At 39.1% G+C, this 26,940-nt stretch overlaps 1 protein-coding gene across 12 annotated transcripts in view; it reads left to right on the forward strand.

Moving 5' to 3' along the window:
• Positions 1 to 26,940, forward strand: part of ehbp1 (EH domain binding protein 1) — a 169,450-nt gene that overhangs the window by 16,453 nt on the left and 126,057 nt on the right. For all 12 annotated transcript variants that reach the window (XM_044136431.1, XM_044136434.1, XM_044136430.1 and 9 more), the window contains 3 exons: positions 1,848 to 1,901; positions 24,422 to 24,603; positions 26,335 to 26,474. In XM_044136431.1, the coding sequence (XP_043992366.1) occupies positions 1,848 to 1,901; positions 24,422 to 24,603; positions 26,335 to 26,474 (376 nt within the window). The remainder of the gene's footprint in view (positions 1 to 1,847; positions 1,902 to 24,421; positions 24,604 to 26,334; positions 26,475 to 26,940) is intronic.

Genomic DNA, 26,940 nt, shown 5'->3' on the forward strand with positions numbered 1-26,940 from the left:
ATCACCTCCTGCTTGTATTTATAAATGTTTGACGGTACAAGATCTGAACACTGATGGAGAACTTTTATTGAACTGTGAAAAGGAACCTTATCTCACCAACATTAATGTATCATTTCAAAATAAGTTGAGCAATCATTTTGTAAAATAATACTTTGTTTTTCTGAAATTTTTTTGTGAAAAAGTTTAGGGCTGCAACTGCCGATTACTTTTAATAATTGATTATTCCAACGAATAATTAATTAATCATGTAAATAAATTGGCACATTCTGCAGATTTTTCATTTTACCTTTTAAATTGTTTATGCAATATTAGAAATATATGTAAAAAGTGTAAATACAGCTTAATTACTTTGTCAAATGAGAAAATGCACATTTTATTGCCTGAAAGGCATTTATTTGTTCTATTGTCATTGCATAGTAATTCTATCTGGGAGCAGATGTCACCGTAAAATGAAACTGTACACAGTGTATGCATCAAAATAAAAGAAAATATATATGTTTTTGAAATATTCAGATATTATTCATTAGTATTATTGATGAAGCAAAGATTAAGATCCAAAATTGCATGGAGAGGTGAAAACTCCAGTATGAAAATGAGCCAAAACCCAGTGGTCTGCTAATCAAGTCAACTCTTCTGTATTTCAAACGATTTTGGATTCTTCAAAAAAGACGAAGCCAAAAAAAATTTCAACTATGGGGAAACACATAGTTTAAACCTGTTTAAATATTTCAAAGGCTTTTCCTATATTTTCATGTCACACCACAATCCTCTGTGCCTATTATTGGGATTTTATGTGACCAGATTATCACAAAGTAGCACATAATTTCGAGGTGGAAGAAAAATTTATTTTTACAAGCAACCAAATTTACAGATTTGGTTGCTTATAAACCAAATTTATAAACAATTTTATAGTAAATAAACACATTTACCATTTGTTTATTTACCAAAATAAACAAATGGTAAATTTGTTTGTTTTCTTATGCAAATTAAAATTTGAATAAGTAGATTTTTAGTTGCATATGCAACTTAAAGTAACTGTGCATCATCCTTTGCTTGACTGTGTTCTGAACAGCACTTTTCAAGTATTGTTGCAGAATTCCTATTGATAGTAAGGTCTGTACTTTGACTAGGCCTTTCTAATAAATGAACATTTGTAGATCTAGATTTGTAGAAATCTGGACTTAGATTTGGTGTTAAAACTTTGTGCCCCGAGGGCCACAACTGGCTAATTTAAACTACTGGTGGCCCTCAAGATTTATGAAATTAATAATGTAAACATTAGTTAGTTGATTTTTAGTTTTACCTGCTTAACAATAAACAAACTTTTAATGAAATCAGTATGTCATTAAGGATTCAAAGCATAAAAAGGACTTCAGACTGTTGCCTATTAAGAGAAAAACAGACATTCTCCAAATTGTTTGGGTCAATTATTTTTACCATTCTTGGCTTGAGGTCAGGAGCCAAACAAAATAATTTCAAGAGCCACAAAGGATCCCCCAGACCACATTTTGGATGCATACAATTAAAGCTGTAACAAAAAGTATCTGCTTCCTGTTTTTTTTCTGTTTCAAATCATCTAAATACATAAAAAATGTTAGCTCTCTCTGGGCTTTTATGTAGTAAATGTAAAAACATACAGCACTTATTTATCTCAGCTGGTTGTAACCCACAAGGCTGAGGGAGAACACCAATAAAGCAGTTGATCTTCTAGTTTTAGACTTTTCTTTACACACATTTATTGGATTCCTAATGTTGTATAAGCTCTACACAATATTGATCCATCCACAGATGTATAAAAGATAGTAAAAAAAATACTAGCTTCATGATTGCTGTTTCTGCCTTTACAGGATCCCCATGCGGAAGAGTTTGAGGACAAGGAGTGGACATTTGTCATTGAAAATGTGAGTTTTAAGTATTTTTCACCTCATTGTGAAAAATATGATGCAAATCTGCATAGCAATTGTGCTATGCAGATTTGAAACTCTAAAACGTCTTTAGAAAACTAAGTAAAAAGAAGAAAAGAAACACCTCCAAGTGTACAAGAACATATTTTTGTGCTATTTCTGCCACCATGTGGTTAGTGGATGTCATTACATGCCACTGCATGTGGAGTGTTGTGGTTACTGTAAAGATGCATGTAAAAAAACAGAGAATATGAATATAAAAAATATATTTTTGTTAATCACTTCAGAAAGTGAACCTCATGTGTTATGTAGATTTATTAGAGTGGAATATATCAAGGTTTTGCTTCTTGTAATTTTGATGACTATGGCTTACAGATAAGTAGAACCCCAAATTTGGTGTGTAAGAAAATTTTAATATTGTGAAAATATTAACTATTGGAATGTCACGGTGCCACACCCAGTCAGTTAATTAACTCAAATATCTGCAAAGGTTTCTTGAGCTTCTACATGGTCTCCCTGTCTGGGTCAGTAGGCTACACAGTCACAGGGAAGACTGCCACCTGAACAGATGTCAAGACATCCTTCATGAGGAGAGGAAGCCATAAAGGTCATTGCTAGAGTAGCTGGTTGTTCATGTCTTGAAAATATTCATAGTTAGTGGAAAGAAATATAGTTTGTAGGACAATACGTACCAGCAATATGGAGAATCTAGCAAAATTTATTAAAACAAATTTTTGGAATCTTTATAATGAGTAAACTGAGGTGCATCAAGTGCCGTTACGCAGTGATGAATCGCTCACACAACTGTCACATTTCCCCTGAACAAAAGACAACATCAGAAGCGTCTTGCCTAGGCTAAAGAGGGAAACAAAACTCAACTGTTGCTTGGTGGTCCAAAGTCATGGGCAGTTCAACCATAACTATTTACAATTGTGATAACCTTGGTACCGAAACTGACTGATGAGGGCCAAAAGGGGCCAATACACCTGTAGAACTGGTCCTGACCGTTGTTATGGCTCTGGTGGGCGGCTTCGTTCATGGGTCGATCAGCGCTGGGGGTGGAAAATGATGGTAGAATATGTATCTACCATTTCCACTAAATGTGAAAAGGTCACTGACATTTTTCAAGAAGACAGGAGAAGGAGGCAGCTGATAACAGAGGTATTATCGGGTATTGACTAGACAAGTCAATACCCTGATTGTAATTGATTTAAGAAAAATTTGCATTAAAAACAAAGCTAACATCACTTTGAACTTTGTGCTTTACCATAATATTTAATAAGTCAAATAACTGCCTAAACTAAGTATGAATTTTACAGTTAGGTTATGGTTGTTGAAATCACTTTTAATTAGAGATAGACATTAGATATAGTCCATTGCTTTGAATGCATATTATTTCATAGGTAATGAACCAGACACTAAGAGAAGGGAAAGAGAGACCGTGTGTCATGTTATGCGGTAAAGAGGTAGTGAGGCAGACTCTGTGGATCCAGGATGAAATTAAGAAGTGATGATTTTAATGATGAAGTCAGCAATACCAAGTCCAAAAATCCAGGCAGCACAGAAATGAGCTGAAGGCTAAAGCTCATCTACTAGTAGCATCTGGTAGACACGACTGTTAACTGACAGCAGACAAGGCTAGACGAGACGACTAACACTGCTTGACAAGACAGCTAGACACACTAGACAGATTACAGATTAGACAAGGACCCGACTAGGAATAAGGAACACAGGTGGGATTAAATATACAGCGGGTAATCAGGGAAACGAGACACAACTGGGGAACAATCAGGGTAGACGGGACAACGGAGTCTAAATCAACTGAAAACGACACAGAAACCTAAATACTCACACCATGTCCAGAATATACAGGAAGAGGTTTTTTTAAATGAGACTGAACTTTTTAATTTTGTTTCAAGCCAGCCACAAACCCGTGACCTAAATGTGTTCAATTACCATCTTCAGCAGGCTGACATACTCAGAAAAATCAGTCACTGTCTTGTTCTGTGTGCTTGGCACTTGCACATTTTTCAAATGATCGTCCCAGCTCAAGTGGCTTTGAGGAGTCAGGAACCGTATTATGGAAAACTGAATCAATTATTGAAACCACAATCTTCATTACAGTTTAAATGCTCGCAGTATTGTAATCTCAATATCTGGTAGGATCTTATAGTTCAGGTGTCTCTATATACTATAAAGGCCTTTTCCTGCCTTTAATGCCAGCATCCAGTGTGTATTGTAGTAGCTATCATGCTAAAGCTAACTCAGACTTTTAGGTCCATCAAGTTGATTTTATGCAGTTCTACGATTTGAAAAAATATTAAAAAACGGGCAAGTATTTACTTTTTTATTTTCACATGGGGACTGGACAATATTTGTTAATGCAATGCCACTTTAAGCAATATTGCCAAGTTGTAATTGGACGTCAGCTAGTAATTTTTATATTTCACTGCCTTAATAGCAGAAGTTTTTAGGTGGAAATAATTAATATTTTTTGCCTATTATCCAGATAGACTTCTCACTGCCTGTCTCCCTTTGTTTTTTGTACTAAAAGTGGATTCATAACATATGACAACTGTGTTCTGCAGGAATAATAAGCATTTGACCCAGACTCAGTATTTGCACACACTTTCTCTGTTTCACTAATCTACTGAAAGCAATGCTGTCGGAGGGAATAACAGCAGCTGATGAATCTCTAATGAATACTCCCTGATAATGCCTGATGTGACTTCAGACTGAAGTTTCATCACTTGAGCTCAGCAAATGACCTCTGACCTTTGAGACTCCTCAAAGTCCTTTGAAAGAATGTCAGTGGGACAGAAAGCATTAGGCGAGCTAACTGAGCGCACTGACGTTGTCGCTTCCTGTACACGTCAAAGGTAGCAACAACAGCACATTTATGCCTTGAAAGAGACTCGGAGAGACAAACTGGTCAGCCGATGTCTTCTGCACGGAGCGTGGGAGAGGGCCAAAAAAAAGAAGGAGCATTAAAATGAGAGAAAATGGACAAGTTTGAATTTTCGCCTCTGTCTCTGCATGCCTGACTAATGACAGAAGATCAAAGCCATACCAGGTTCCTGACAGCTGGAATGAAGAACACGGGAGAGGGAGACAATAACTTTACTCCCTCACAAACTTGGATGTGAAAGGCTTCTGGCTAACATTTACAAGCAACGAAACACACATGGCTACTGATGGATTGTACATCGTATGTAAGCATAATAAAATCTTAATATTTTGATATGCTTGCCTCCTTATTGGTTTGACAAGAGTCACTCCAGACTGCTGGGCACTTTCTGGAATAATAGGAACTATTAAGAGGTAGAAAGTAAAATCTTTAACAATATCCTTTTCAAACTTAACTTATGTACCATGAAAGTTTAGAAAGGGAGATTTGATTGGATGGATAAATTGTGTCAGAAGTTTAAATTACTCATTGTAGTGATGAAAGATCAGTTTTGGTCTTTCTAATGATGCATTTAAAACAGTTATTTATTATTTTGATTATTTTTGCAATGATGATGCACAATGAATTTTATAAACAAGAACTGGATGCACCATTTCTTGTAGATTTCTCTAACCCATACATAAACATAAATAAATACATTAAGCAATACTCATTTTTACATTAATATCCCTTTCTAAACTACAAAGTAATTGATCTTCTGTCACAGATCCAAATTTTAATATATTTGAAGTCAGTCCTTTCTAAAACCAGCTGTAATGTGGAATATTAACCAGTTGTGTTCAAGCTTCAGCAAAACAGTTTCACAACACGACACTTGATAGTGGCTTCCGTGTTTTTAAGTTTAAACTGGGAGCGCAGCGATTGCAGTTTTCTGGCCGATCACCGATCTTAAAAAGCTTGATCTGCCGATTTGGATTTTGGCCAATAGCAATTTTTTTTTTTTGTCTGACAAGTTGCTAAATATAGCAATGAATCCACTAAGCCGGCAATAGTGGGTGACTATTGTTAACCGTGGAGATTGGAGGATAGCATTGGGTTTTAGACCAAGTACTGGCTCATCTCTAATGTCCCAGAAATTGGGGCTGATTTATTGGTTTACCCCCCGTTTAAAAGCTTCATCTTAATTCCATACCGCACATTTTTTGTCATTTACACCTAAACTATTAGGACTGGACATTATATTGCAGAATTATTGTTTTTGCAATATTGCGTTATTGCTCCTGAAATATTCATCTTTTCTTAGGGGCAATGTCGAGCAAAATGGTTAAAAACTGAAACACTGTTTGTTGTTCTAACACATCAGAACAGATCTGTAGTCAGTAAAACTGACATTGAATTTCTGGGACGGCTCTAACCTCAACTCGTTTTTAAAATATGTGAGCTGTGATTAGAAGCCAGGTCCAAGCTAAGTTAGCGGTGCCGTTAATTTAGATCGTTGGCTAAGATGTGTGCTAAAGCATACAACCAGAATTATGCCAGAAGCTTTTGATGTCAATAAAAAGGTCAAATTACAACTTGCTGGGGAACTTTTAAGAAATATTAGTGCTGTTGGAAATAGTTTTTACTCAGAGGGTGTTAGATAAAAGTTAAAGTAACTTCAAACTTGTACATGCAGCTCTTGTGTTTAAAGTTTATTGAAGTTATTTGTTTTGAAATCCTTTGACATTGGAAACAGAATAGTTAAACTAAGTCATTAGGAATTTAAAATCATTATAAAATTAATTTCCACAATGAATGGCCCCAAACTTCTCATCCTTTAGTTTATCGGTACACTGTGTTCCTGTTGTCTTGAGTGCAAATTTAGAGAAATTTGGAAAGCTATAAAAATTCACCACAAGAGGGCAACCTAGCACAATGATCTGCAATAAGCCTTCATTCCTTCAGCTATAATTAAATCTGTTGGATCATGTTTGTAGCTGTCAGTAGATAGTTCGGCCTATTTGGATGCTGTTAATGACAGGCCAACATCCTTAGGGGTTTTTAAAAGTCCACTATTGGCCTTTAGTTTCCCCAACTGTCCTTGCTTGTTCAGAAGTATGTAGAGAGCTCTGATCTTCTGAGGTACCCCGGCCACTCTGGTATCTACAGTCAGGCTGAAAGCAGCCATGAGTGCCGCTCTTAATAAAAGGAACAGAAGAAGAGGAGAGGTGAGTTCTCCTGACCCCTCATCAGACGGCAGAAGAGAAAAGGGGAAGACGACCATTGTGCCCAAGCACTGAAGATGATGAAATTCAAGATCCCCGCGCTCTGGCTTCGTCTTAATCTTGGGGCCCAACCTTGCGTTAGGCTAATCCCTCTCTGTCGAATTACTGGTCCTGTCTAGATTGTATTTTGTCATTGAAAAAGGTAGTGTAAAACACTACCTTTTTTTCCCCTCCCCTATTTGTTCGTCTGACAAGGCAAATCGCATAATCAAAAGATGGAAAGAGAGAGAGAGAGAGAAAGCATTGGAGTGAGGTGGATGACTGCAAATGGCTCCACAGTAGTATCTCTAAATTGCATGCTACCCTTGCCTTTCACCCTTTTTCAAACAGCCACATATTATCAAAAAGGTGGGCAAATTGAGAGTCAGAAGATTGGACAGCTATATTTGAAGGCATTGTGCTGACAGGCCCTTTTGTGTGTGCATAGTGGCAGGGGGGTTAATGTGCGTATGTATGTCTGTGTGTATTTTCTCTGCGTTTGCATATCAGCCAGAGCTAGAGATTGGAGACCAACTTCACTCATCTTCAAAGCTTTGTGAAAGGATTTAAATAACGCGCACCGACACTCACACAGGGCTGCTGTATTTAAAGGCGAGAAGCTATCATGTCAGAATACATTGAATATACAGTGATAGACTCCAAAGCCCACTCTGCCGTGCTCCTCCCCCATCGTTTACCCTTTCAGTCCTACTTCAACAGTTTTTTTTTTTGTGCACATTACATCAATGTCACCAAGGACAGAACACATTTCTGACCGAGTATGGATGCTCTGCTGTTTGACAAGCTGCCTTGACACATGTGAACAATCACAGAAGAATTTTTAATTCTTACAGTATCTAGAGTTGAGGGTTTTCTCACTATATATAAGAAAGGACTTTGAAAGAAAACAAGGATGTTGGCATGGGCTTACTGTAGCCTCCAATAATAATTAGGGATGTACTAAATTTAAAGTTTTGACTAATATTAAAATTGTTGATATAGCAAAAAACAACAACAACCATTTACTGCTGTTATTTATATTATACAAATAAAAGAAATATACATTTTAGTATACCCCCCCTCATCTCCGTCTTCCCCCAGGAAACAAACCAGTCACTCCGCTGACTAGTTTCTCTTCTGTTTATCGTTAAAATAAACATTTGCTATTAATGTCGGACCAGTTTCACTTCTTGGACTGATACAGATATGTTAAAAATTACTTTTTACTGATTTAAGCCACCTAAATCATGTAAATGTTTGGACATCAAATAAAAATGCATGTAGGACATATTATCATATATAACACATAAGAGTGCATCTCTACTGTAAAGAAAGTGCACAGAATAGTCCCTTGCCCTGAATGTTCCAACCTGGTAAAATGATGTAGGGAGATCCTCTCCTGTTGGCAAAGATGAGTTCTACAAAGTATTATCAGCAGGAGAGTCCATAATTATTGCACACAAACAGTTTGTTCTCAAATATTGAATTTCTCCAAGCCTCATTTATTTAGCACAAAATAAGAGCGGAGTAGGCAGCCTGCGTTCTTCAGCATTAAGCACACCTTCCCAAACACACACCCCTTGCTTTTTTGTATCGTACCCAAAGCCACGTTGCCCTCCTCTCCCTCTCCCTGTCTGGAACATATTACGTAGGCCAGTGGCTTGTGAGCACCGACTGGGCCTCGGGGAAGAAAAACACAATTATTTCAGCTCCTGGCTATTCACGCAAAGGTGACAAAAGCTGGTATGAAGTATGAAATCCCAAAAGTTTCTCCTGTGTCGTGGCCGACAAATTGGGATTAATTTGTGATTGTGTGCACGCGTGTGTCACCGAAGTTTTCACCTCTGCTCATTTTTAAATACTTGTTAGGACTCAATAGGGTTCATTTATTGTGTCAGAGGAAACGGCATGTTCACTTAAAGTATTTGCATGTGCCTGCAATGATAATTTAAGCTGAAATGTGCTTCATAGTTCAAAGCTTAGAGAATGTACATTATTTCCTGTGTGGGTGGGTGTAAGAAGGCAGGCGGTTTGTAGCATTTGATCACACATCCACACACGCTTCCCAAATTAATTTAATCTAATTAATTGCCGTTCAGAGAGGGGACAGATGCTTGTGATTACCCCCCACGCTCAGACTCCCCTCTGTGCAGGCACACACACCACATCGGAGGCGTACACACGCACACACCTATTGCAACTGTAAATGCCTGCATGTTCTGCCTCTTTTCTTTGTAGGGCATTACCAGCTTGTAAAAAAAGAAAAAAAAAAGAATCTAATGCACATTCTCTTGTAAACATTCCAACGTAAATGTTTTTGTTTCATATTGTTCTGTTTTTGTCAGACAAATTGTCAGAAGTATTTGCTTGAGTTTATATCTGGCTTTGTGTCCAGTAAGTTGTATGTCAGGGCAGTGTGTGGTTGTGTCTGTAGGTTGTAGGTGACTGTGGAGGCCGGGTGGTCCCTGCTGTCACCCTAATAGGCTTATTGGCCCCTAATCCACACCACACCACCCTATCACATGGTCAGTCTGCTGACTAAAAGCTACTACTGCCATGAGGTTCCTGTGTGGTTGCGTTTCTTCGCAGGTGTCATGAATGTATGTGACCGTCTGAACTTATGGGCTGTCTCTGCTGTTCAAGACATTTGCATTCTTGGCTTCTCATGACTCGTGTCCACTCAGTGTGAAAATTTGCTTCTTCACAGATAAATTGTTTTACTTTGTCTCTTTAGTTTCACCTAAAGGCACATAATTACAAGAAATGCAGCAGGGAATACAACTATATTAGACGTCAAAAGAAAAAAACACGTCTATAGGGCTCTATTCTGTTTTTTGCTTCTCTCACTACATCGCTGTCATATAACTAAGTACCACTCCTGATCCTTGCCCAGAGTTTTTTCATCTTCATACTATTTAATGGTTGCAAAGACCCAGTTTCATCTAATCTGGTGCCTCTTTTTATATCCTTTTCTGGGAATGCAGATTATCAATAATTCCTCTACCATTGGCATGTTTGCTGCTGTTTGAGTCTTTCTGCCAAATACGGAAGCCAACTCTGAAGTTTCCTCAAGTGGCTACTTTACCTAGCAATCACCACAATTTAACAAACTAATAGAAAACATGAGGCAATGCTTGCGTTAAACATGGATGTCCCTATTTACATTCATAAAGGGAACATAAACTGGCCTTTATTCATATTAAATACAACTTCAAGTCATATAGTGATTCCTGAAAACAGTTTGAAACTCTTCAACAGCCTGCCACATAAAAAGAAATAAAAAGATGGGACTTTTACTTGTGCTTCAGGATTAAGTTTTAAACTGAGTTTATATCCATCTGTAAAAAATACTGTGTTCTCTCAAAATAATAATCACAGTTTGGTTAAATTATTAGATCGTCACTCCTTTTGAATAAAATTCTGGTGCTTTTTCAACCCATGTACTTTACCAGAGTTATTCAGTTGCAGGTAAAAGAACAGATGCACATGCTTCTCCATGCTATCACTCTCTGCTTTGTAACGCTGTTGGCACACACATCTTTTATCTTTGCATGCGTGCCTATTTTTTGCTTATGTGCCTGTTTGTTAATTAAGCTGATTAAACCGTTGCCCAGTTGAGGTAGAGCCTTGCTTCTGTGCTTCCTCTAATTCATTTCATACTCCCTTTTTTCGCTGGCTCTTTTATGTTTCTGTGCATTTCATCTGTCATATTTTTGACACGGTTGCTCTTTTATCTTATTCATTCTGTCATCTTTCGTCCTTGCGCTGCACCACTCATGCTGGGTTCTGTGTGTGTCGGTGAAAGACCCATATGTTTGCAGCAAGTCCTGTGTGCGCCATGTGCACGCAGCCTGTGTATGCTCTGACTTGCATGTGTGAGAGTGTATTTGTGAAAGTGACTCGTCCCACTGGTCCAGGTTGTGACCTCGGCTTTCATCTCCTTATTCTGGGGCTTTGGCCTCCCATTGCGATTCGTTTCCAGCCAACAACACAGCAGATGCCACCAGACACCAAAGCAAACACTGACAGTTCGTATGTACATATGTCCACTTTCTCAATTAGTCGGTCATGCATTACCTATATAACAAATTATGCATTTAAATATAACCAAATATGAATGCCTTTTCCACAAAATAGTTGTTTTGGTTTTTTTTTTGTCCAAAGGATCTGCTTACACAAGAGACATATACCTACTTACATAACTCCCTTCGTTGAGCATGGGGTTTATGTAGAGCTAACAGGAAATCAAAGATAGCATAGTGGCTGGATTATGTTACCATGCTGGTATCAAAGATTTATGAGCCTTGGCCTGGATTTCTAAAAGCTTTAACTGAGAAAAGTGTGTAGCGATGTGTCCAGCTCACAGGACTATCCAAAATACAGGTTTGGGTAATAACAAGGCAATACTTAAGCATTACTTTAGGAAAAAACTTATACATTTATTATGTTTTACAATGATAGAGAATGGATTCTGTCCAGTTTTGGTCGGTCTCCTCCAGCTGACTACTGCAAATTCAAATGTTTCAAACAGGAATAATGGTTTGTTCCATCTTATCAGCAATTCAGGAATATTTCATTATCCAAAAGGGACATTAAATGTCTTAACTCTTTTCATCAAAGTAAGAGCCATCGTGGTTTATGATGCTATAGACTTGAAGGATCACCAGTAGCAGATAATCTTTTTTTCATTTTTTTTCATCTTTTCTCCGAAGAGTTTTTGTGGCGCTAGTGGCTCGTATTTTTGTGACAGTAGGCAGACAGGAAAGAGGGCGAGGAGAGGGAGGAAGACATGCGGCAAAGGTCACCGGGACCGGGAGTTGAACCCACGACGTCCGCGTCGAGGACTAAGGCCTCCAAACGTGGGGCGTGCTAATCCCCTGCGCCTCCACAGCACGGCCCAGTAGCAGATAATCTTATAACAAATCTGAAGAGATGTACGACAAAAGACTGTTTGTGTATAACAGTCTCATAGCATGACAACAGCTAATAGCTTAGTTTCCAGGCTACAGTGACAATATTGTACAGCAATCTATGCTGGTTGACACCATCACTTGTTGGCAAGCACTGCCAATCCACATCATTTGCCTTTGCTGCTCCTCTTTAAATCTTTGTCCGGCTGTATTTTTAGAAAGTCTGACATAGAAATGTTGGAGTCAGGGTTATGATACAAATAAGATGTAAACGTATACCTCACATGACTGATCAGCTGTTTATACTGTTGTTTTGCATTAGAATGCAATGGAGGTACCCCATTCCTCTTTAGTTATCTTTTGAGTTAGCATTTCTTTATGTTTCTGGACATGTAACATCACCAATATCAGTTGACATGAGGGAACATTTTCAACTTGGCCAATAACACAATCCTGAAAACATTTCTCCATTTTTCCGATATGTGTGCTCGATGCTATGTTGCAACCTTTACTTCTTTTCTTTTTACAGCTGTGCATAACATCAACATCTTACAAAATTATGCTGCACATTGCCTCCTTGAATTGGTCCAATAAGGTGTAAACACACTTAATTCACATTTTATTTATGTTTTCTTATTTGCAACATTAAAAAAAATACTCAACAAAATTATGTGAGTGACAATTGGTTAGAAACACAGCTAATGTGACCGGACAACACAAGAACTACTTTCTTTCTTACATAGGCAACAGGAGGAGTCTCAAATATACATGAAACCATACATGAAACCATCTTCATATCCAATAACCATAATAATAACTCAGGAATGGTGGTAGCAGTGACTAAGTTGTGCTTCATGAGGTAGCTTTCATTAGAATTAACTTATTCTAGTGTTTTAATATCGAGAGTCTCAAACAACTGTTTAATTCAAGACATCTTAGAAGCTGATGGAACTCATCTCTGTCAGAAAGCTACTGATAAGAAGTCTGTTAAGAATTTGGAGAGTCAGGGTCACATCAAGTTTCTTCTACCAAAACGTATTTACCCCATTCCCTTTTAGTTATCTTTTGAGTTAGCATTTCTTAATTTTATATTATAGTCTATTTTTTGTATTGCCCACTGCACCCTCTCCCAGCGGTTGTCTGAGGTTGTCCTCGATTACCTCATGACTTTCAGTTGACTCTAATCAGACTTTCCCGCCTTGTCTTTCCCCTCATCTCGTTTCTGTTATGTGTTATACGGTGACGATGGGTGGCCAGACGCTCCTGGTGGGAAGCGAGGCACAACTGTGAAACGTCAGTTGAACAGTTATCTCCTCTGCCTTGCTTATTTATTTTGTTCTTTTAGGACTTAAGATGGCTGCCTGCGATGTAGACATGCCTGTATGGCCCGCCAAATAGCGGCCTCTGCAAATCCCCCTGTTTATCCACAAGCTTGACCCACTGGGCATGAGAGGGCGGCACGTACGCTAGGTGTCTACCAGTGGTGAAGAAAGGATATGTGTGTATGCATGCAGGCGTGTGTGATGAACGTAGCTTAAATTTGTGTTTAGGATGAATCATTCCAGATTATCGCTTGAAAATCCGCTGTCGGTGAGTACGTGTGAGTGCTTGTTTGGATATGAAGATGCAAGGGATTGAACCCCCCCCCACACACACACACATACACAGAGTTCTTGGCAAACGGAGGCAGTTGTTCTGCTAAGTGACAAAGAATAGGGGTCTTGTGATGTCTTCTGATGCCAGTGCTAAGCCAGCTACTGGCGGTTAGAGTGATCCATAACTGATCTGTACTTTGGATCTTTTTCAGAGTGCCACACCCAAAGAGTTCCAGGTGTTAGACTAAAGCCCAAAGTTTTAAGGAGAAAAATGTATTGAAGTCAAAAGACAAATTGTTTTGAGCCTGCTGTAGTTTTCAAATTGCATTTTGTCCTCCCCTCCTCCAATTCAAACAAAGATTGCTTCCATGCATGGCAAAGATGGGTGATGCATGCTAAGAATATCACAAGAACCATTTTAGGTTGCATGTAAATGCACATAAATACAATCTGCAAACTGTATTGTTCTTTCAAGGAAAAACAGAATTTCAAAGAACAAGCGCTCAAGCATGCAACACACACACACCAAGTCACACCAGCTTCTTATCCAATCCCTCCACTAATTCCCCCTTGGTAGAAGGTGTTCATTGTTTCTCTTTCATTCTAATCTCTCCTTCTCCTTTTTTTTTTCAAAATCCATATTAGATTCTCTTTGAGTTGGCCACAATCGGAGGCACTGGAGCAGAGCATCACCCTGCTAATGCTCTTTGTCTCCCCAGATTTGTCACTTAGCATGGAGAGTACACCTTTGTCATGGAGCAGGGTGGGAAAGAGGCAGACTCTCACTTGGGGCAATTGTTTCTTGTCGGAGGCCATCTTAACCCCCCTTCTCTCCCCTCTCCTCCCTTAAGCAAATCAGCTTTGCCCTGGATTAGAGCCCTATCATAGCTCTGTCAGATCTCAGCAGCCTGCCAAAAACTGCAAAAACAAACAGATCCTTAAAGTTGGATGGAAATTGCTTCCAAAAAACAATTCCACCTTATCTTTACCTTAATATCACCACTTGATATCTCTAAAATATAGATGTTCTAGCCAGATTTATCATTAAAACTCATGATCTTCTTAACCTACTATGTTATCTTAGAATGAAACTAGAACAGTATTGTGCAATATCATCCAATGGACATCCCAATACGTTATTTAAAAAAAAGAATTTGTCGTAGAAAATCTTCATTGAAAACACAGTTGACTTGCCTTCAGAGTTCCAACAGACATTTTTTTTTCTTGAATTTATATAACATAATTGACATTTGAAAGTAAATTGTTAGTTTGTGTTTTGTTGGTAGCTTTCTTCAGTAGTGAAGCAAAAGAATGATGAAATATCAACGGGTTTTCTCACAGCTTTCTTTTTGGCATCTCAATAACCTAAGAAGAGCAAACATCATGTTTTTCAACATGTGTAATAAAAAGTCCACTCTGGATTATTCTGCAATGAATACATATTCCTTACCTCACAATTAGTTTCCCATGCTAGTTTTGGATGGGAGTAGAGGAGAGAAAAAAGAATAAAGACAACACAAGTTGGCAGTTTTTGAGTCTGCCTCTAAACCTTCAGAAAGAGAGAAAACAAAACCAAGAGACAACAGTTTATTTTCCTGCTTCTGGAAGTGTGTGTGTTTTTTCGTCTTTTACACAACAAAACCTGACTTCAAAAATATAAATAGATACACACGGCACACACCATCTCAGATGTCCGTGGCAAATCTGTTGGTTTGATATCTAAACTGCTGCTTCGCAAAGAGTAACCAATCCCAGATATGGTCCTGAGGTGTATTGAATGCTTGCATGTGTGTGTGATTGGTCATTTTAGGCCTCTGTGATGACCAGAGATGGTAAAATGGCAGGAAAAGTGATGACCAGGCACTTCACAAACCACGAATGAACTCCAGCTAATCCTTCAACCTATCTTCCTTTCTCACCATCCTCCTTTCCCCTTGTACATTCTGTCTCATTTTCCCAAGCATTTTTCCCTTTTCTCAACCTTTTTTTTTTGTGACTAGTGTGTCTTCCTTTCTCGTCTTTCTCTCTCCCTCTCTCAGTTCTTGGACCACCTCCCTTCATTCCAGCCAGCCCCTCCTGTGGGCCCTTTCTCTCTCCAGCCAGAATTGCCGAGCCAGGGCTTTTGCCGGCTGGTAATTTATTTTCCCATTAGCCCCCTGTCTGAAGTGCATGCTCTGGGTGTGAGAGTGTGTGTAGGAGGGGGCACTAAGGGGCCACCCAAAAGAAAGACCCAGAAAGTAGAAGAGAGGAGGGCACCCTGGACACACTGATAAGACGAAAGAGCAGAGGAAGCGAGATGGAGGGGACAGAAATGAGGAGTGGAAGTGAAGACTGAAGATATTAGCTTGGTGGCCATTGGAAAATATACTTCTAATGTTGAAACACGAGTGATCTCTGATGCTGAAGTGATTAATCAATCTTCAGAGTACTCCACAAACTGCTGTTCATTAATCAATTACAAATTTTTCTCTGTGCCTCAGATTTAGTACCAATTTCCATTTTCCTCCACCCCCCCAAAAATAGGAAGATTCTATTCACCTTGGGTTGCCTAAACTGTAATATGCGTCTTTTATGTTTTTTTGTATGTTTTATGCACAATTAAAGACTGGTTGATGACAGCATGGGTAATACATTTCCTCAAAATGTCATTAGCAAGGATGACATTTTGAATGATTGATAACTGTGGCTGCTGCAGCCTAATGACACTTTCTGTGGATAATAAACTATCATCACTTGGATCAACCATGATTTTAAAACCCATCAAAAATAATTTGGCCATATTTCTATTCTACATTATATGGATGTAACCACCTTTAACTACCAAAGTGTAGAGAGAATGTTCAAAACATTGCTTACCATCAGTCGAAATGGGCAAGGATCACATCCCTGATTCTGTCTCTCCATCTGGCAAAGTGATTTAAAGACGAGTGGCAAAAGCAAATGAAGTGGATTAGCAGCAGTGCTCCCCAGCAACTGGTAGTGTCATTGAGGATGTGTTACTGTGGAATGTTGTCTCTGTTGTCTGGAAATTATCTGTTAGCATGTCCTTTAGCATGTCTTTAAAGATACTTGGATGATATGAGTTAAAACAACATCTAATTTCCCTTTGGGATAATTAGTGTTTTTGAACTGGATCTACATCTAAACTGTGCTGATTTGTCAGTGTTGCAAACACGAGAGCTAAAAGCAAGTGGACTTTTAAAGTCATTTTGCCACTTTTCCTATATTTGTTTTTTACCTTCTTTACCAAGAAAGTACTCTGCAGTAGATGATTTCCTTTTTAAGAGGGTATTCTTTTCCTCCCCCATTTCAGACTCAGAACTCGATGGGCTTTTCTAGTGTGGTAAAAACCTGTTTTTTTTCCTTCTGAATGCATGTGAATGTGGGACAGATCAAATCAGCCGGTCTGTGTGACCATGTGCCGAACACACAGACAAGAGAACCATTCACGCAGTTCATTCCAATATTAGAACTATTGTTATTGTAATTCCCATAACCAAAGTGATAGCATTGCATGCCTTTTATGTCTATTGTTGCGTTTTAAAATACACATAAACACACAGCTTCAGGGAGGAAAAGGTAAATCCTCACATATAATAGTAACCGATGATTAAATTGGCCTTAATCTTTGTGTGTGCGTATGTGGCCATAATGCCTATAGTGTGGCATTCATAGATGGTATGTAAAAAGGGCTGCCTTATCACTTATCAGGGGAGGCCAAATTGACACAGAGGAATCCCTCCATTGTGTGTGGATTCAAAGAGAGATGTGAGCACATTGGATGTCTCCATTTCCAATAACAGTGACCTTGAGGCAAGAGGAATAAGACCTCCAATCTGCTGACTGTTGGATTCAGACTCAGCCAGCTGATTTTTGGGGTGTCGGGTGCGGAGGGCTAACGCGGCGCTGGCTTTGTATTATTCTCTAGGGTAAATTGAGTTTGGCTGTAATTGTTTCCAAACGCTTTGAATGTGGATTACAGAGGCGCTGCTGTGCGGTAAGTTATTTGTTCAGTGAAAGGCAAGTGATATGCAGAAATGTTAAAAAGGTAAAATTTAGAATGAAGCTTTCCAATAAGATTTTTAATGAAAAGCAACAGATGACATAAATACCCTCACTTCTAAACTCATGATTTCACTTATCTAACTAGGGCAGCACAATATATCGCTACTTCACAATATCATTAGCTGTGTTTACATTGATCATAAAATTGCGCAAAAAAATACGCTCAATGGAAGAACACCAATTTTGAGAAAAACTCACTTTTGATCCAGTATGAGGTGGTTTTTCAGTTGTATTGTGTTTTGTACAACTGCAATGGAAACATGTTTTTTTATTTGCATCACGACTGACACTTGCATGAGAAACTGATATCTACCACCACAAAGGTCTGAAAATCAGCCACTGTCCCCGATTGCTCTCTGTGAGACATTGACTGACATATCAGTCTGTCGCAATATTTAGTGACTTTTAAGATGAAAAATCGATATCGGTCAAGATGAGATTAGGCATTTTAGTGATCGGCAATCGGCCAGAAACCTGCGATCAGTGCACCTCTACTACTCAGGTTCGTATCATTTTTATTTCCACTTCATAACTATGTACTAGCTTATGTTTTGTATGTCACATAAAATTACACTAAAATATGTGAAAGTTTGTGGAGTTCAAGTACTCTGAGGGAATAAAAATATGGTCTCATCGGTTTTCTCGAGCCGTTGCTTTAATCCACTCTGTATTTGGAGTTCAGTTGACCTCGTCTTGTCCCTTCCTCTGCAGTTCAGCGGTGTTTTGTTTTATGCTAGCAACAGGCTTAAGTGAGATAATCATCTGGTTGATGTGAAACCAGTGATTCATCACTTATCACCCTTGTAATAACAGAGCCATGGTTTAATCTTCTGTCTTTGTCAACATCACATTCAACATCACCATACTCAGTTTGCTTTATTAAAACAGGGCAGTTGGTTAATACCCACATTAAGCAGCAGTGGAGCTGACGATGGACTTGAACAAGTTTTGAATTTTGGTGCCTTTTTTGGGCCTTTTTGTTACATATATAACACTTATGACTGAATTTGACATTAGTAGCTTAAATATATACATACAGTCGATCAGAGAAGATCATTTAAAATGAAGTGTCTGGTAACCTTTTGTTAAAACCCCATTAGTTGATTGATGTGTGCATGGGGGCTCTTAGTCTTTTTGTTGATCATGTGCTAACAGTGCCCAACTGCCAGTGTGTGTGAGTGTGTGTCAAACCAGGTCTAAACAAAGCCATATTCTTTTTTAGCACTCAGCCTAATTAATCCATCTCTTAGCCACAAAGGGGACCCGTCCCCTCCCTTTTCTCCAGCATGTCCCATTGGCATTTTAGGGCAGAGAGATTCAGCAGGACCCCCGGGCACCCTCCTGCCCTGACCTCTGCCCCCCCACCAGGGGAGCATCTGTGGATCGATCCGGGGCCAGCTGGCACCAGGAGGAAGAAAAGGGGCAGGGCTGGTACTCTTAAAAAACACAGTTCAACTCAACATACACACACACACACACACACACACCTCTGCAATGCAAGCCACATTTTTAAAGGAAGAGCAACTCTAGACCAGTGTGAGGCTTGGTAATATAGCTCGTCCCTTTTTCTAAATTGAAAGCCTGGACCTTTTAATGGCAAAATGCAGTTTTAAACAGTTGCAGCCAGGGGGCAGCAAAGAGCTGTCACCCCCTCCTTTTTCTCTTTAAGTCTGCTCCTTGCTTGCCCTTTTCTCGCTCCCACTGCTACACACACACACACACAGATACACACACATAGTTGTTCTGTAGGCTCAAAGAAAGAGCATATTGATAGTCCTATCCTCTTTGTAATAAATTAAACTTCTGTATTGTCCTTCCCTTTCATTTTACACATTGTCACATCCTCCTAGTCTCCCTAATCCGTGTTACTTCCCACACCTTCTCTCCAATACACACAGTGATTGACAAGCAGCATCCAGGGAAATGGAGAAGATTCCCATTGTTTGCCAGCCACTACCCAAATCTGTAGAAACAGTTATTTCATTCTTCCGCTGCACTATTTGCATATTCTTAACTATTTCCTATTTCTCAACAACCCCCACACTCCTCCTCCTTCCATCGCCCCAAACTGCTTCTCTAAATCCCCACTTCTTAAGTGTTTGCCGCATTTAGCAAATTCATTCATAAAGTATCTGCATGCGCTATTAGCTTAGTATAATAGCAAAGGGTATAATCTGCTGGGAGATAAGAGGTAAAAGGAGAGTTTTTCTCCTTTTTCTTGATCCCCTTCTTCTGGGCTGTTCTTTGGACAGTTGGGTCGGCGGCTTCATCGCGTTGTGTTTTCGTGAAAAAAGCGACAAGGCTCAAATGTCAGCATCAAATGTCAAGTGGCCTCCGTAGTGAGTTGGTTGGACTCCTCTTCTGCTTTTTTTGTTAAATCATTTGTTTGAGCATGGAGACAGGTGGAGAAGAGGAACAGATGCAGAAGGTTGGATTAGACGAAATTGGCAGAAGATCGAGAAAACAGAAAGCCAGGATCAAAATGGGAGTGTTGGAGATGTCATTCTAGGAAGCATTAAATGTTTTCTATGCAGTGTAGAAATTAGGGGTGCACTGATTGTAGTTGTCCTGTCACCCGTCATTAAAAAGCCTGACCTGCCGATTTCGGCTGATGCTGGGCTTGTTTTTATTTGAAACCTTCCTAAATATTGCAACAAATTTGCTAAATTATCAAATGTGGGTGACTAACCAGGTGTGTGGGTCTGTCAACGCTCTCACAACAGAGCAAAAGAAGACGGGGACTGATTTTTATTAGCCAAGGCTAAGATTGGTGGATAAGATCAGTTTCACATGTAAGTATCGGTCAGTTTCCGATGTCGTAAATTTAATGAAATTGTGGCTGATTGTTGCACCCCTAGTAGAAAAGTTAGAAGTTTTCCATCTATTGTAGCTCTTCCTGGTTTGATCAACATGTAAAAATAATGGCACGTTTGAAATTGGTTTTCCAGTGTTTTAAGACCTCATGAGTTTGGTAAAAGTCAGTATTTTATCAGTCTTCAGATTTTTTATGTTCTTGCTTGATGCAGTTATGGTGTAGATCGGCGGTTTTCAAAGTGTGAGGCGCGCCTCCCCTGGGGGGCGCCAGAGCACTTTAGGGGAGGCGCGGTGCGAGGGAAAAAGTAAACCGGAAAAGCTATCTGCTTGCTGTCTACTGATGTGAGAGAAACGTCTTTTACGATCAACTCTGTGGATTTAGGAAAAAGTTGGTACTATGGGGTGCGCGTGTGGAGCGGGGATCAGTGGAAATGTTTCCCCCCTTAGAGGATGTTTTGGCCAGTGATGTCAGTAACGTTACTGACGTCGGACCACTTTTTTCTGTAACCAGTAATCTAACGCGTTGCTATTTCAAATCCAGTAGTCAGACTACAGTTACTTATCAAAATCACTGTGCGTTACTGCGTTACTATCTTCTTTTGTTATTTAATCGTATTTCCTCTACTCGTCTTGTCGAGTGACCGACGTCTCTATGCAACAGAAATGTAAACAATGGAGGGAGATGCGCATTTTGTTGGTGGAAAAACTGGAACTATTTTCAGTTTCAGTCGCCAAGTCCGATTATTATAAGCGGCTTTGGGCTTCATTTCTTTAAAGTCGCTTGCAAATTTAACGAGTTGCTGGTTGCGCCTTTTTGGGCTCGTTTTTGAACGTGAAGTTTCTCATTTGGGTTTGGAAATAAGCAGAGACTCATAATAAATCCCAGAATTTGTCCGTCATTAAGGTAGTTTTAGTCAGTCTCTCCCTGTTCATCATTTCCCGGATGATCCGTCCCGCTGTGTCTTAGTTAATGTCAAGTTAATGTATTACCTCTGAATGACGTTGAGTTTCGCGTTGCGCTCCAGAAAACTGCAAACATCGAGACCAATATGAACAGCGCAATAAACATGAAAACAGCCACGAATAAACGTGTCCGTAGTTGGAAATAATTATAATGGTGACTTAACGCCATTCTAATTATTAATATTACGGTAAGTGTCGCAGCCATCTGAGCTGTGGAGCTGCAGGAGGAGCTCTGTGCGCTGCGACATCAAACTCAGGGCCGTAACGCAGAACCTGGAGGCTGGGGGGAGGGGGGCCTTAAAATCCTACTTAGAGTTTTCCAGACAACAGTGGATCCCACAAATTACTCATGTTTTTTATTTTTTTGTACTGTTTTTTTCTACAATCTCCTCTTCAGTTCAACCTTATCAGTGGAGACACATTGTTGATGTTACCATTATAAAATAAATTACAATTAAGTACAAGTACAAAGCTCAATGTTATTTTCACAGGAGGCAGAGCGTTGTTGTTAGCAGCTACTGAAAGTAAATAAAAAGTTACTTTTAGTGTAACTTAGTTACTTTCCAAATCAAGTAGTCAGTAATCTAACTAAGTTACTTTTTCAAAGTAACTATGCTATCACTGCTTTTGGCCAGAGTGGGGCTGAAGGTGGAGTTTTTACAACTCCACTCCCCCCCCTCCTCCCCAGGGGGGGGGGAGAGGGGGGGGGGCGCAGCAGGCATTGTGCTCCTTGGAGGGGGGCTCACCCTTTCATACTTTGAAAACCCCTGGTGTAGATGATGGGTCTTTACTTCTTCTTTTAAAAAACATTGGCATATGAGTTTGTTGACTTTTATCAGATGTTTGAATTCTTCTTTTTGTATATATTGTTCGGAAGTATTTCTAATGTCAGACATATTTTTTTCCTTTTTGAATTTCCAGGCTTGTTACAGAGATTAAGTATTTTTAAGTCTGACTGAGTATGAGGACAGAAACAGTACATGGAATTTGGAATATTTGTAATTCTTATTTTGTGTTTAAATGGATTGTCCTGTTTATCCATCTAGCTGTCTGTACATTATTTTTTGTAAATTCCATGATTCAAGCCTAACAACTGTTAAAGTTTGTTGTATAGCATTCTGAACATTTATATTTATAGTTGGAAAAATAAACACAAAATTAATAGAAAGCTACAAGAATTTGAGTCAGGAAATGTTGGTATAAATTACTTCTACAAACTTTAGAATTATTAAATTTTGTAAAAAGTGTCATGCATGACATGTCTCTGTTCTTCTTTACGCCTAATGTTGGAACTTTTCTAGCTGACCTGTGGATTTGTAATCTCTGTTATGGGCTTGAATAGTTTATCACCTTATTACCAAACACCTTACCACTCCAGCCTGATACAAGTTCTGTGTGAATGTGGGTGTGCGTGCGTGTGCGGACGTATGTGTGCATGTAAGTGTGAATAAATAACCTGCAGTCTTCAGAGATAAGGCTGAGATTGAGTTTTCTCCCACCGCGCCAAAGCATCTGAGGTGAGTGTGTGGCTTTGTGTGTGAAGACATCAGGAAACGGCTAACGTAAAGAGCTTGTATCGGTTTATCTGGCACACATGGCAGGGAGTGTGTGGGTGTGTATATGTATATGTGCTCTGGAACTGGTGTAGTGTGAAAGAGAGCTAGCTGCCCTGCTTTGTTCGCCGTTGTGAGCACAAGAGGATGAATCCTCAGAGCTCGATCCATGTCTGAGACAAGACTGGGTGCGACTGCATGCAAAACCATGGCCTGTTTCTGCCAGTGGAGTTGGATGCTGTTTATACACATCCAAACATTTACAAAGCAATGGAGATTGTTTGGATGCAGATATTTTAAACAAACTCATGCTTTTGTGCTTCATTATAAAGCAACATGTGAGTACCGGTGTGTTGTTCCTTCGATGTGTCATTTCAAGCAACGTAGTAATTTCCTATTACAGAATGTACTTGAAAGAAGGCATTGTGGCTGGGCAGTTTTCACATTGGTGGTGTCAACACAGCAAGGTGGCGAACCAGTCTGATATTCACCAACAGCATGGTGCTTCTGTACCCAGCCAGCCAGTTTTTGTTCAAGGAGGGCAGAGAAAGGCCTGGAACATCCCCAGCTGTTCGGTTTTCAGGTCTAGCAGTCAATGGCCAGGTTTTTTAGAAGTACTTATTCTGAACACACTGCCTTTTGGTTAGCGACCTGTATGCACATACTCACATTAAAAGTGTATTCACACCACCCCTGCTTTGTCCGCTTTAATCAAACGTTAGTTCAATTGCCTAGGTTTGGTTTGTTATGAGCGGTGTGAAGGCGCATTTGATATCTCAAAAAAGTGAACTCAGGTTCACATAAAACCTTAGGTCTTGGTTCGGTTGAAGTGAACTCTGGTTTAGTTCGAGTGAACGCCAAGCGGACCGGAGATCACTCCAAAAGCAGGAAGTGGACTACAACACAGGGCATTCTGAGTAAATACAACAAAATCAAAGGTTCAAGCCTTGTGATCTTTTACCAAAGATGAAAGAGAAATGTTGCAATTGCTAAAATCTGATGCTACTCCATTTTTGCTTACATTCCTGAAGAAGGAAGTTGTACTCTGTCTCTTTGGAGGGTTTTGTGTTGTTTCTTTCTGTCGTCATTGGTGCAGCGCCACCACAGGTGAGGAGGTTAAAGTTTTTTCAAAGAGTTTGGATTGTTCGACACAGTGCAGTGCAAAAGAGAACCGCGCCAGTGAAAATGTAACAAATGTTGCCATTTTGGTCCCCGGTCAAACCTAGTCAAAATACCCTAAAACTCTTTATCACCTCTTTGGCATATTCCCAAACTAATTTGACATTGATACTCTGACTCACAATGTATACTAAAGAACAGAACATAGTCCAAACAATTCAAGATCAGGTCAGCTATTGGAGATACACAATGCATTCTCCTAAAAATCTCCTCTCAATGTGGTGTTGAGAAGTAGTGACTTGTTTTGCCCTACTTCAAATGTAGTGTTCAATCTCCCTTGTCTGCAGGAGTCTCTGTCAGGACGGAGGAAGGCTTTAGCCACCAGCAGCATAAACATGAAGCAGTATGCCAGTCCCATGCCCACTCAGACAGATGTCAAACTCAAGTTCAAGCCCTTATCGAAGAAAGTGGTGTCGGCCACACTGCAGTTCTCTCTCTCCTGCATCTTCCTCCGGGAAGGAAAGGCCACGTAAGTATTATTAAATATTCAGCACAGTTTAACCTAAGGGTGTCAAAACATTTTACAGTACAGACTCCTGTACTTATGACTTCCAGGTTCCCTTTACACTCTTTAGTTCACAGACACACTCAGTCTGTGCTTGCCTGTTTGTTATTAGTCAAAAATATAACTGTTGCTTTGATTTTAAACTTTCTTTATTTTTAAGCGTTTCCCTCCCCCCCTGCATTCGAGTGCAGTGCCGAGGCCTTTGTTGCGTCGCGGACCGCGGGTCGATGGCGCGTAACCCTTGTTAACCCTTCTGGGAATGATGTCGACCACACACAAACAAACCCCATCATGCCAGTTCAAATGAGCCTGTGAGGCTGGGAAACACCAAACACAAAGGGGGAAGAGAGAGAGAAATACAGCAATTATGATGGAGCAGTGATATCAGGAGATGGAGGGGAGTGGTAGGAGACGACATAAAATACCAGGAAGCATATAGAGATAGTTGGGGAAACATGGAGAGATTCAGGTTCAGTCAAAATTTGAAGTTTTAGATGCTTGCAACAAAAGGCTGTGGCAAAGTGAACAAAATATTGATTCCTCCACACTTAGAAAATACACAGAGACGAAACAGACTTTACCTTTCCATACTTAATTTTAATAATGTCACAACCAAAATGAATTTTGTGGCATTTTAGGAACAGATATTTGGAAATGCCAAATCCAAGTCCAAGACTTAATTACAATCAATGCCATGTGTGAAATGCATATTCACACCTCTCATAACAAACCATGTTACAAAGTAACATGGCATTGTAAGTTTAATAGTAAAAGTAAGTTTAATAGTAGCACACTTCATTTTGGTCAGTAATAACTCACTCACCAATGACTTGTTTTTAACAGTAACGCATATTTTTTTAGGGATCCACCAGTTATAAAAATTTGGCCTGATATTGACATCTAATGTTTGCCAATAACCAATATTTAGCATTGTTTTCTATATATATATATACATATATATATATACACTATAAATGATTCCCTACCCTTTTGACATGACATCATCGCTGACATTGCATGTCTAGTTCACTTAAACACTTTACTTCACTCTCCCCCTCCCAAATCACAAACAGTGGTAAGGTGGAAGTAAACATTCGTTATTAATATCGGCCGGGTTTTCTTATTGGACAATTGCCGATATGTTAAAACGTCTTAATTGCCATAATGACACCAGTGTCCTCTTGGACATATCAGATAACATGTAAATATATTTAGTGTTCCTCCGAAACCAATATTAATGCACATATATTGTGCGTCCCTGATATTTTCCCACAAAAACATAGTCGTTAGCATAGGTTTAAATTTAATTCAACACACACAACTACAGTCCTCTATATACATTTAACTTTTTCCTTTGATATTTTCTTCCAGAGTTATTTGCTAATGTGCTTGTACAACGGCAGCATTTTTTCCTCTTTGTTTTGTCTCATTGATAATTTAATAAGTATTGTATAATTGTATAATTATATAATACAATTGGTTTTCCACTTGATGAAACTGGTGTTTTGAAACTCAGCTGCTTTCCACCTGAATCGCTTTAGAGTTGGAATCTGATCCGTGATGGGTTTCTAATCAGTATATTTTGGTGTCATTGTGTTTATCTTTGTCTGTTTTGTAATAATTTAAATATTTAGTCTTTGTCCTTCTTTCCTGAACAGTTTTCACAGTCTATAATCATAAGTTTCTCTGTTCCAGTGATGAGGACATGCAGAGTCTCGCCAGCTTGATGAGCATGAAGCAGGCCGACATCGGCAACCTGGATGACTTCGAAGAGGAGAACGAGGAGGACGAGGAGAACAGGGTTAACCAAGAAGAAAAGGCTGCCAAGATCACAGGTATAAATTGGAACAGTACTTTATTTAATTTTAGATAATGGGCTAAAATCAAAAGATTTTTTGCTGTTTCTAATAACTGAAATAGTAGAAATGTTTTAACAACAATGGGTCTTAATGGTTTTTGCTACCATATTTCTTTTTTTTTTTGTTTGTTTTATTTGTTTTAAGAATTGAACTGACAGTATAAAATGGTAGCCTGTACTTTAATGATACTTATCAGTTTAAATAAAGGTGTAAATATAAAATACAACACTTTTATCTAGTAACAAGTAGTACACCCACATTTTGCCATTTTGATCCAATGTGTCCAGGATTTGTTCCAAATCTGTAATGAAATCCTATTTGAATAATTTTGCAAACAAAACCAAAAACCATGTTTATCAAAAGTTTTTCCAGAATAACTAGCTTGAACTATTAGACCTCCATTAATGATCACCACTGACGGGGCTTTTTGTGACATCAACAT

Source organism: Gambusia affinis, linkage group LG13 (genome assembly GCF_019740435.1).
Source record: "Gambusia affinis linkage group LG13, SWU_Gaff_1.0, whole genome shotgun sequence".
Classification (NCBI taxonomy): Eukaryota; Metazoa; Chordata; class Actinopteri; order Cyprinodontiformes; family Poeciliidae; genus Gambusia; species Gambusia affinis.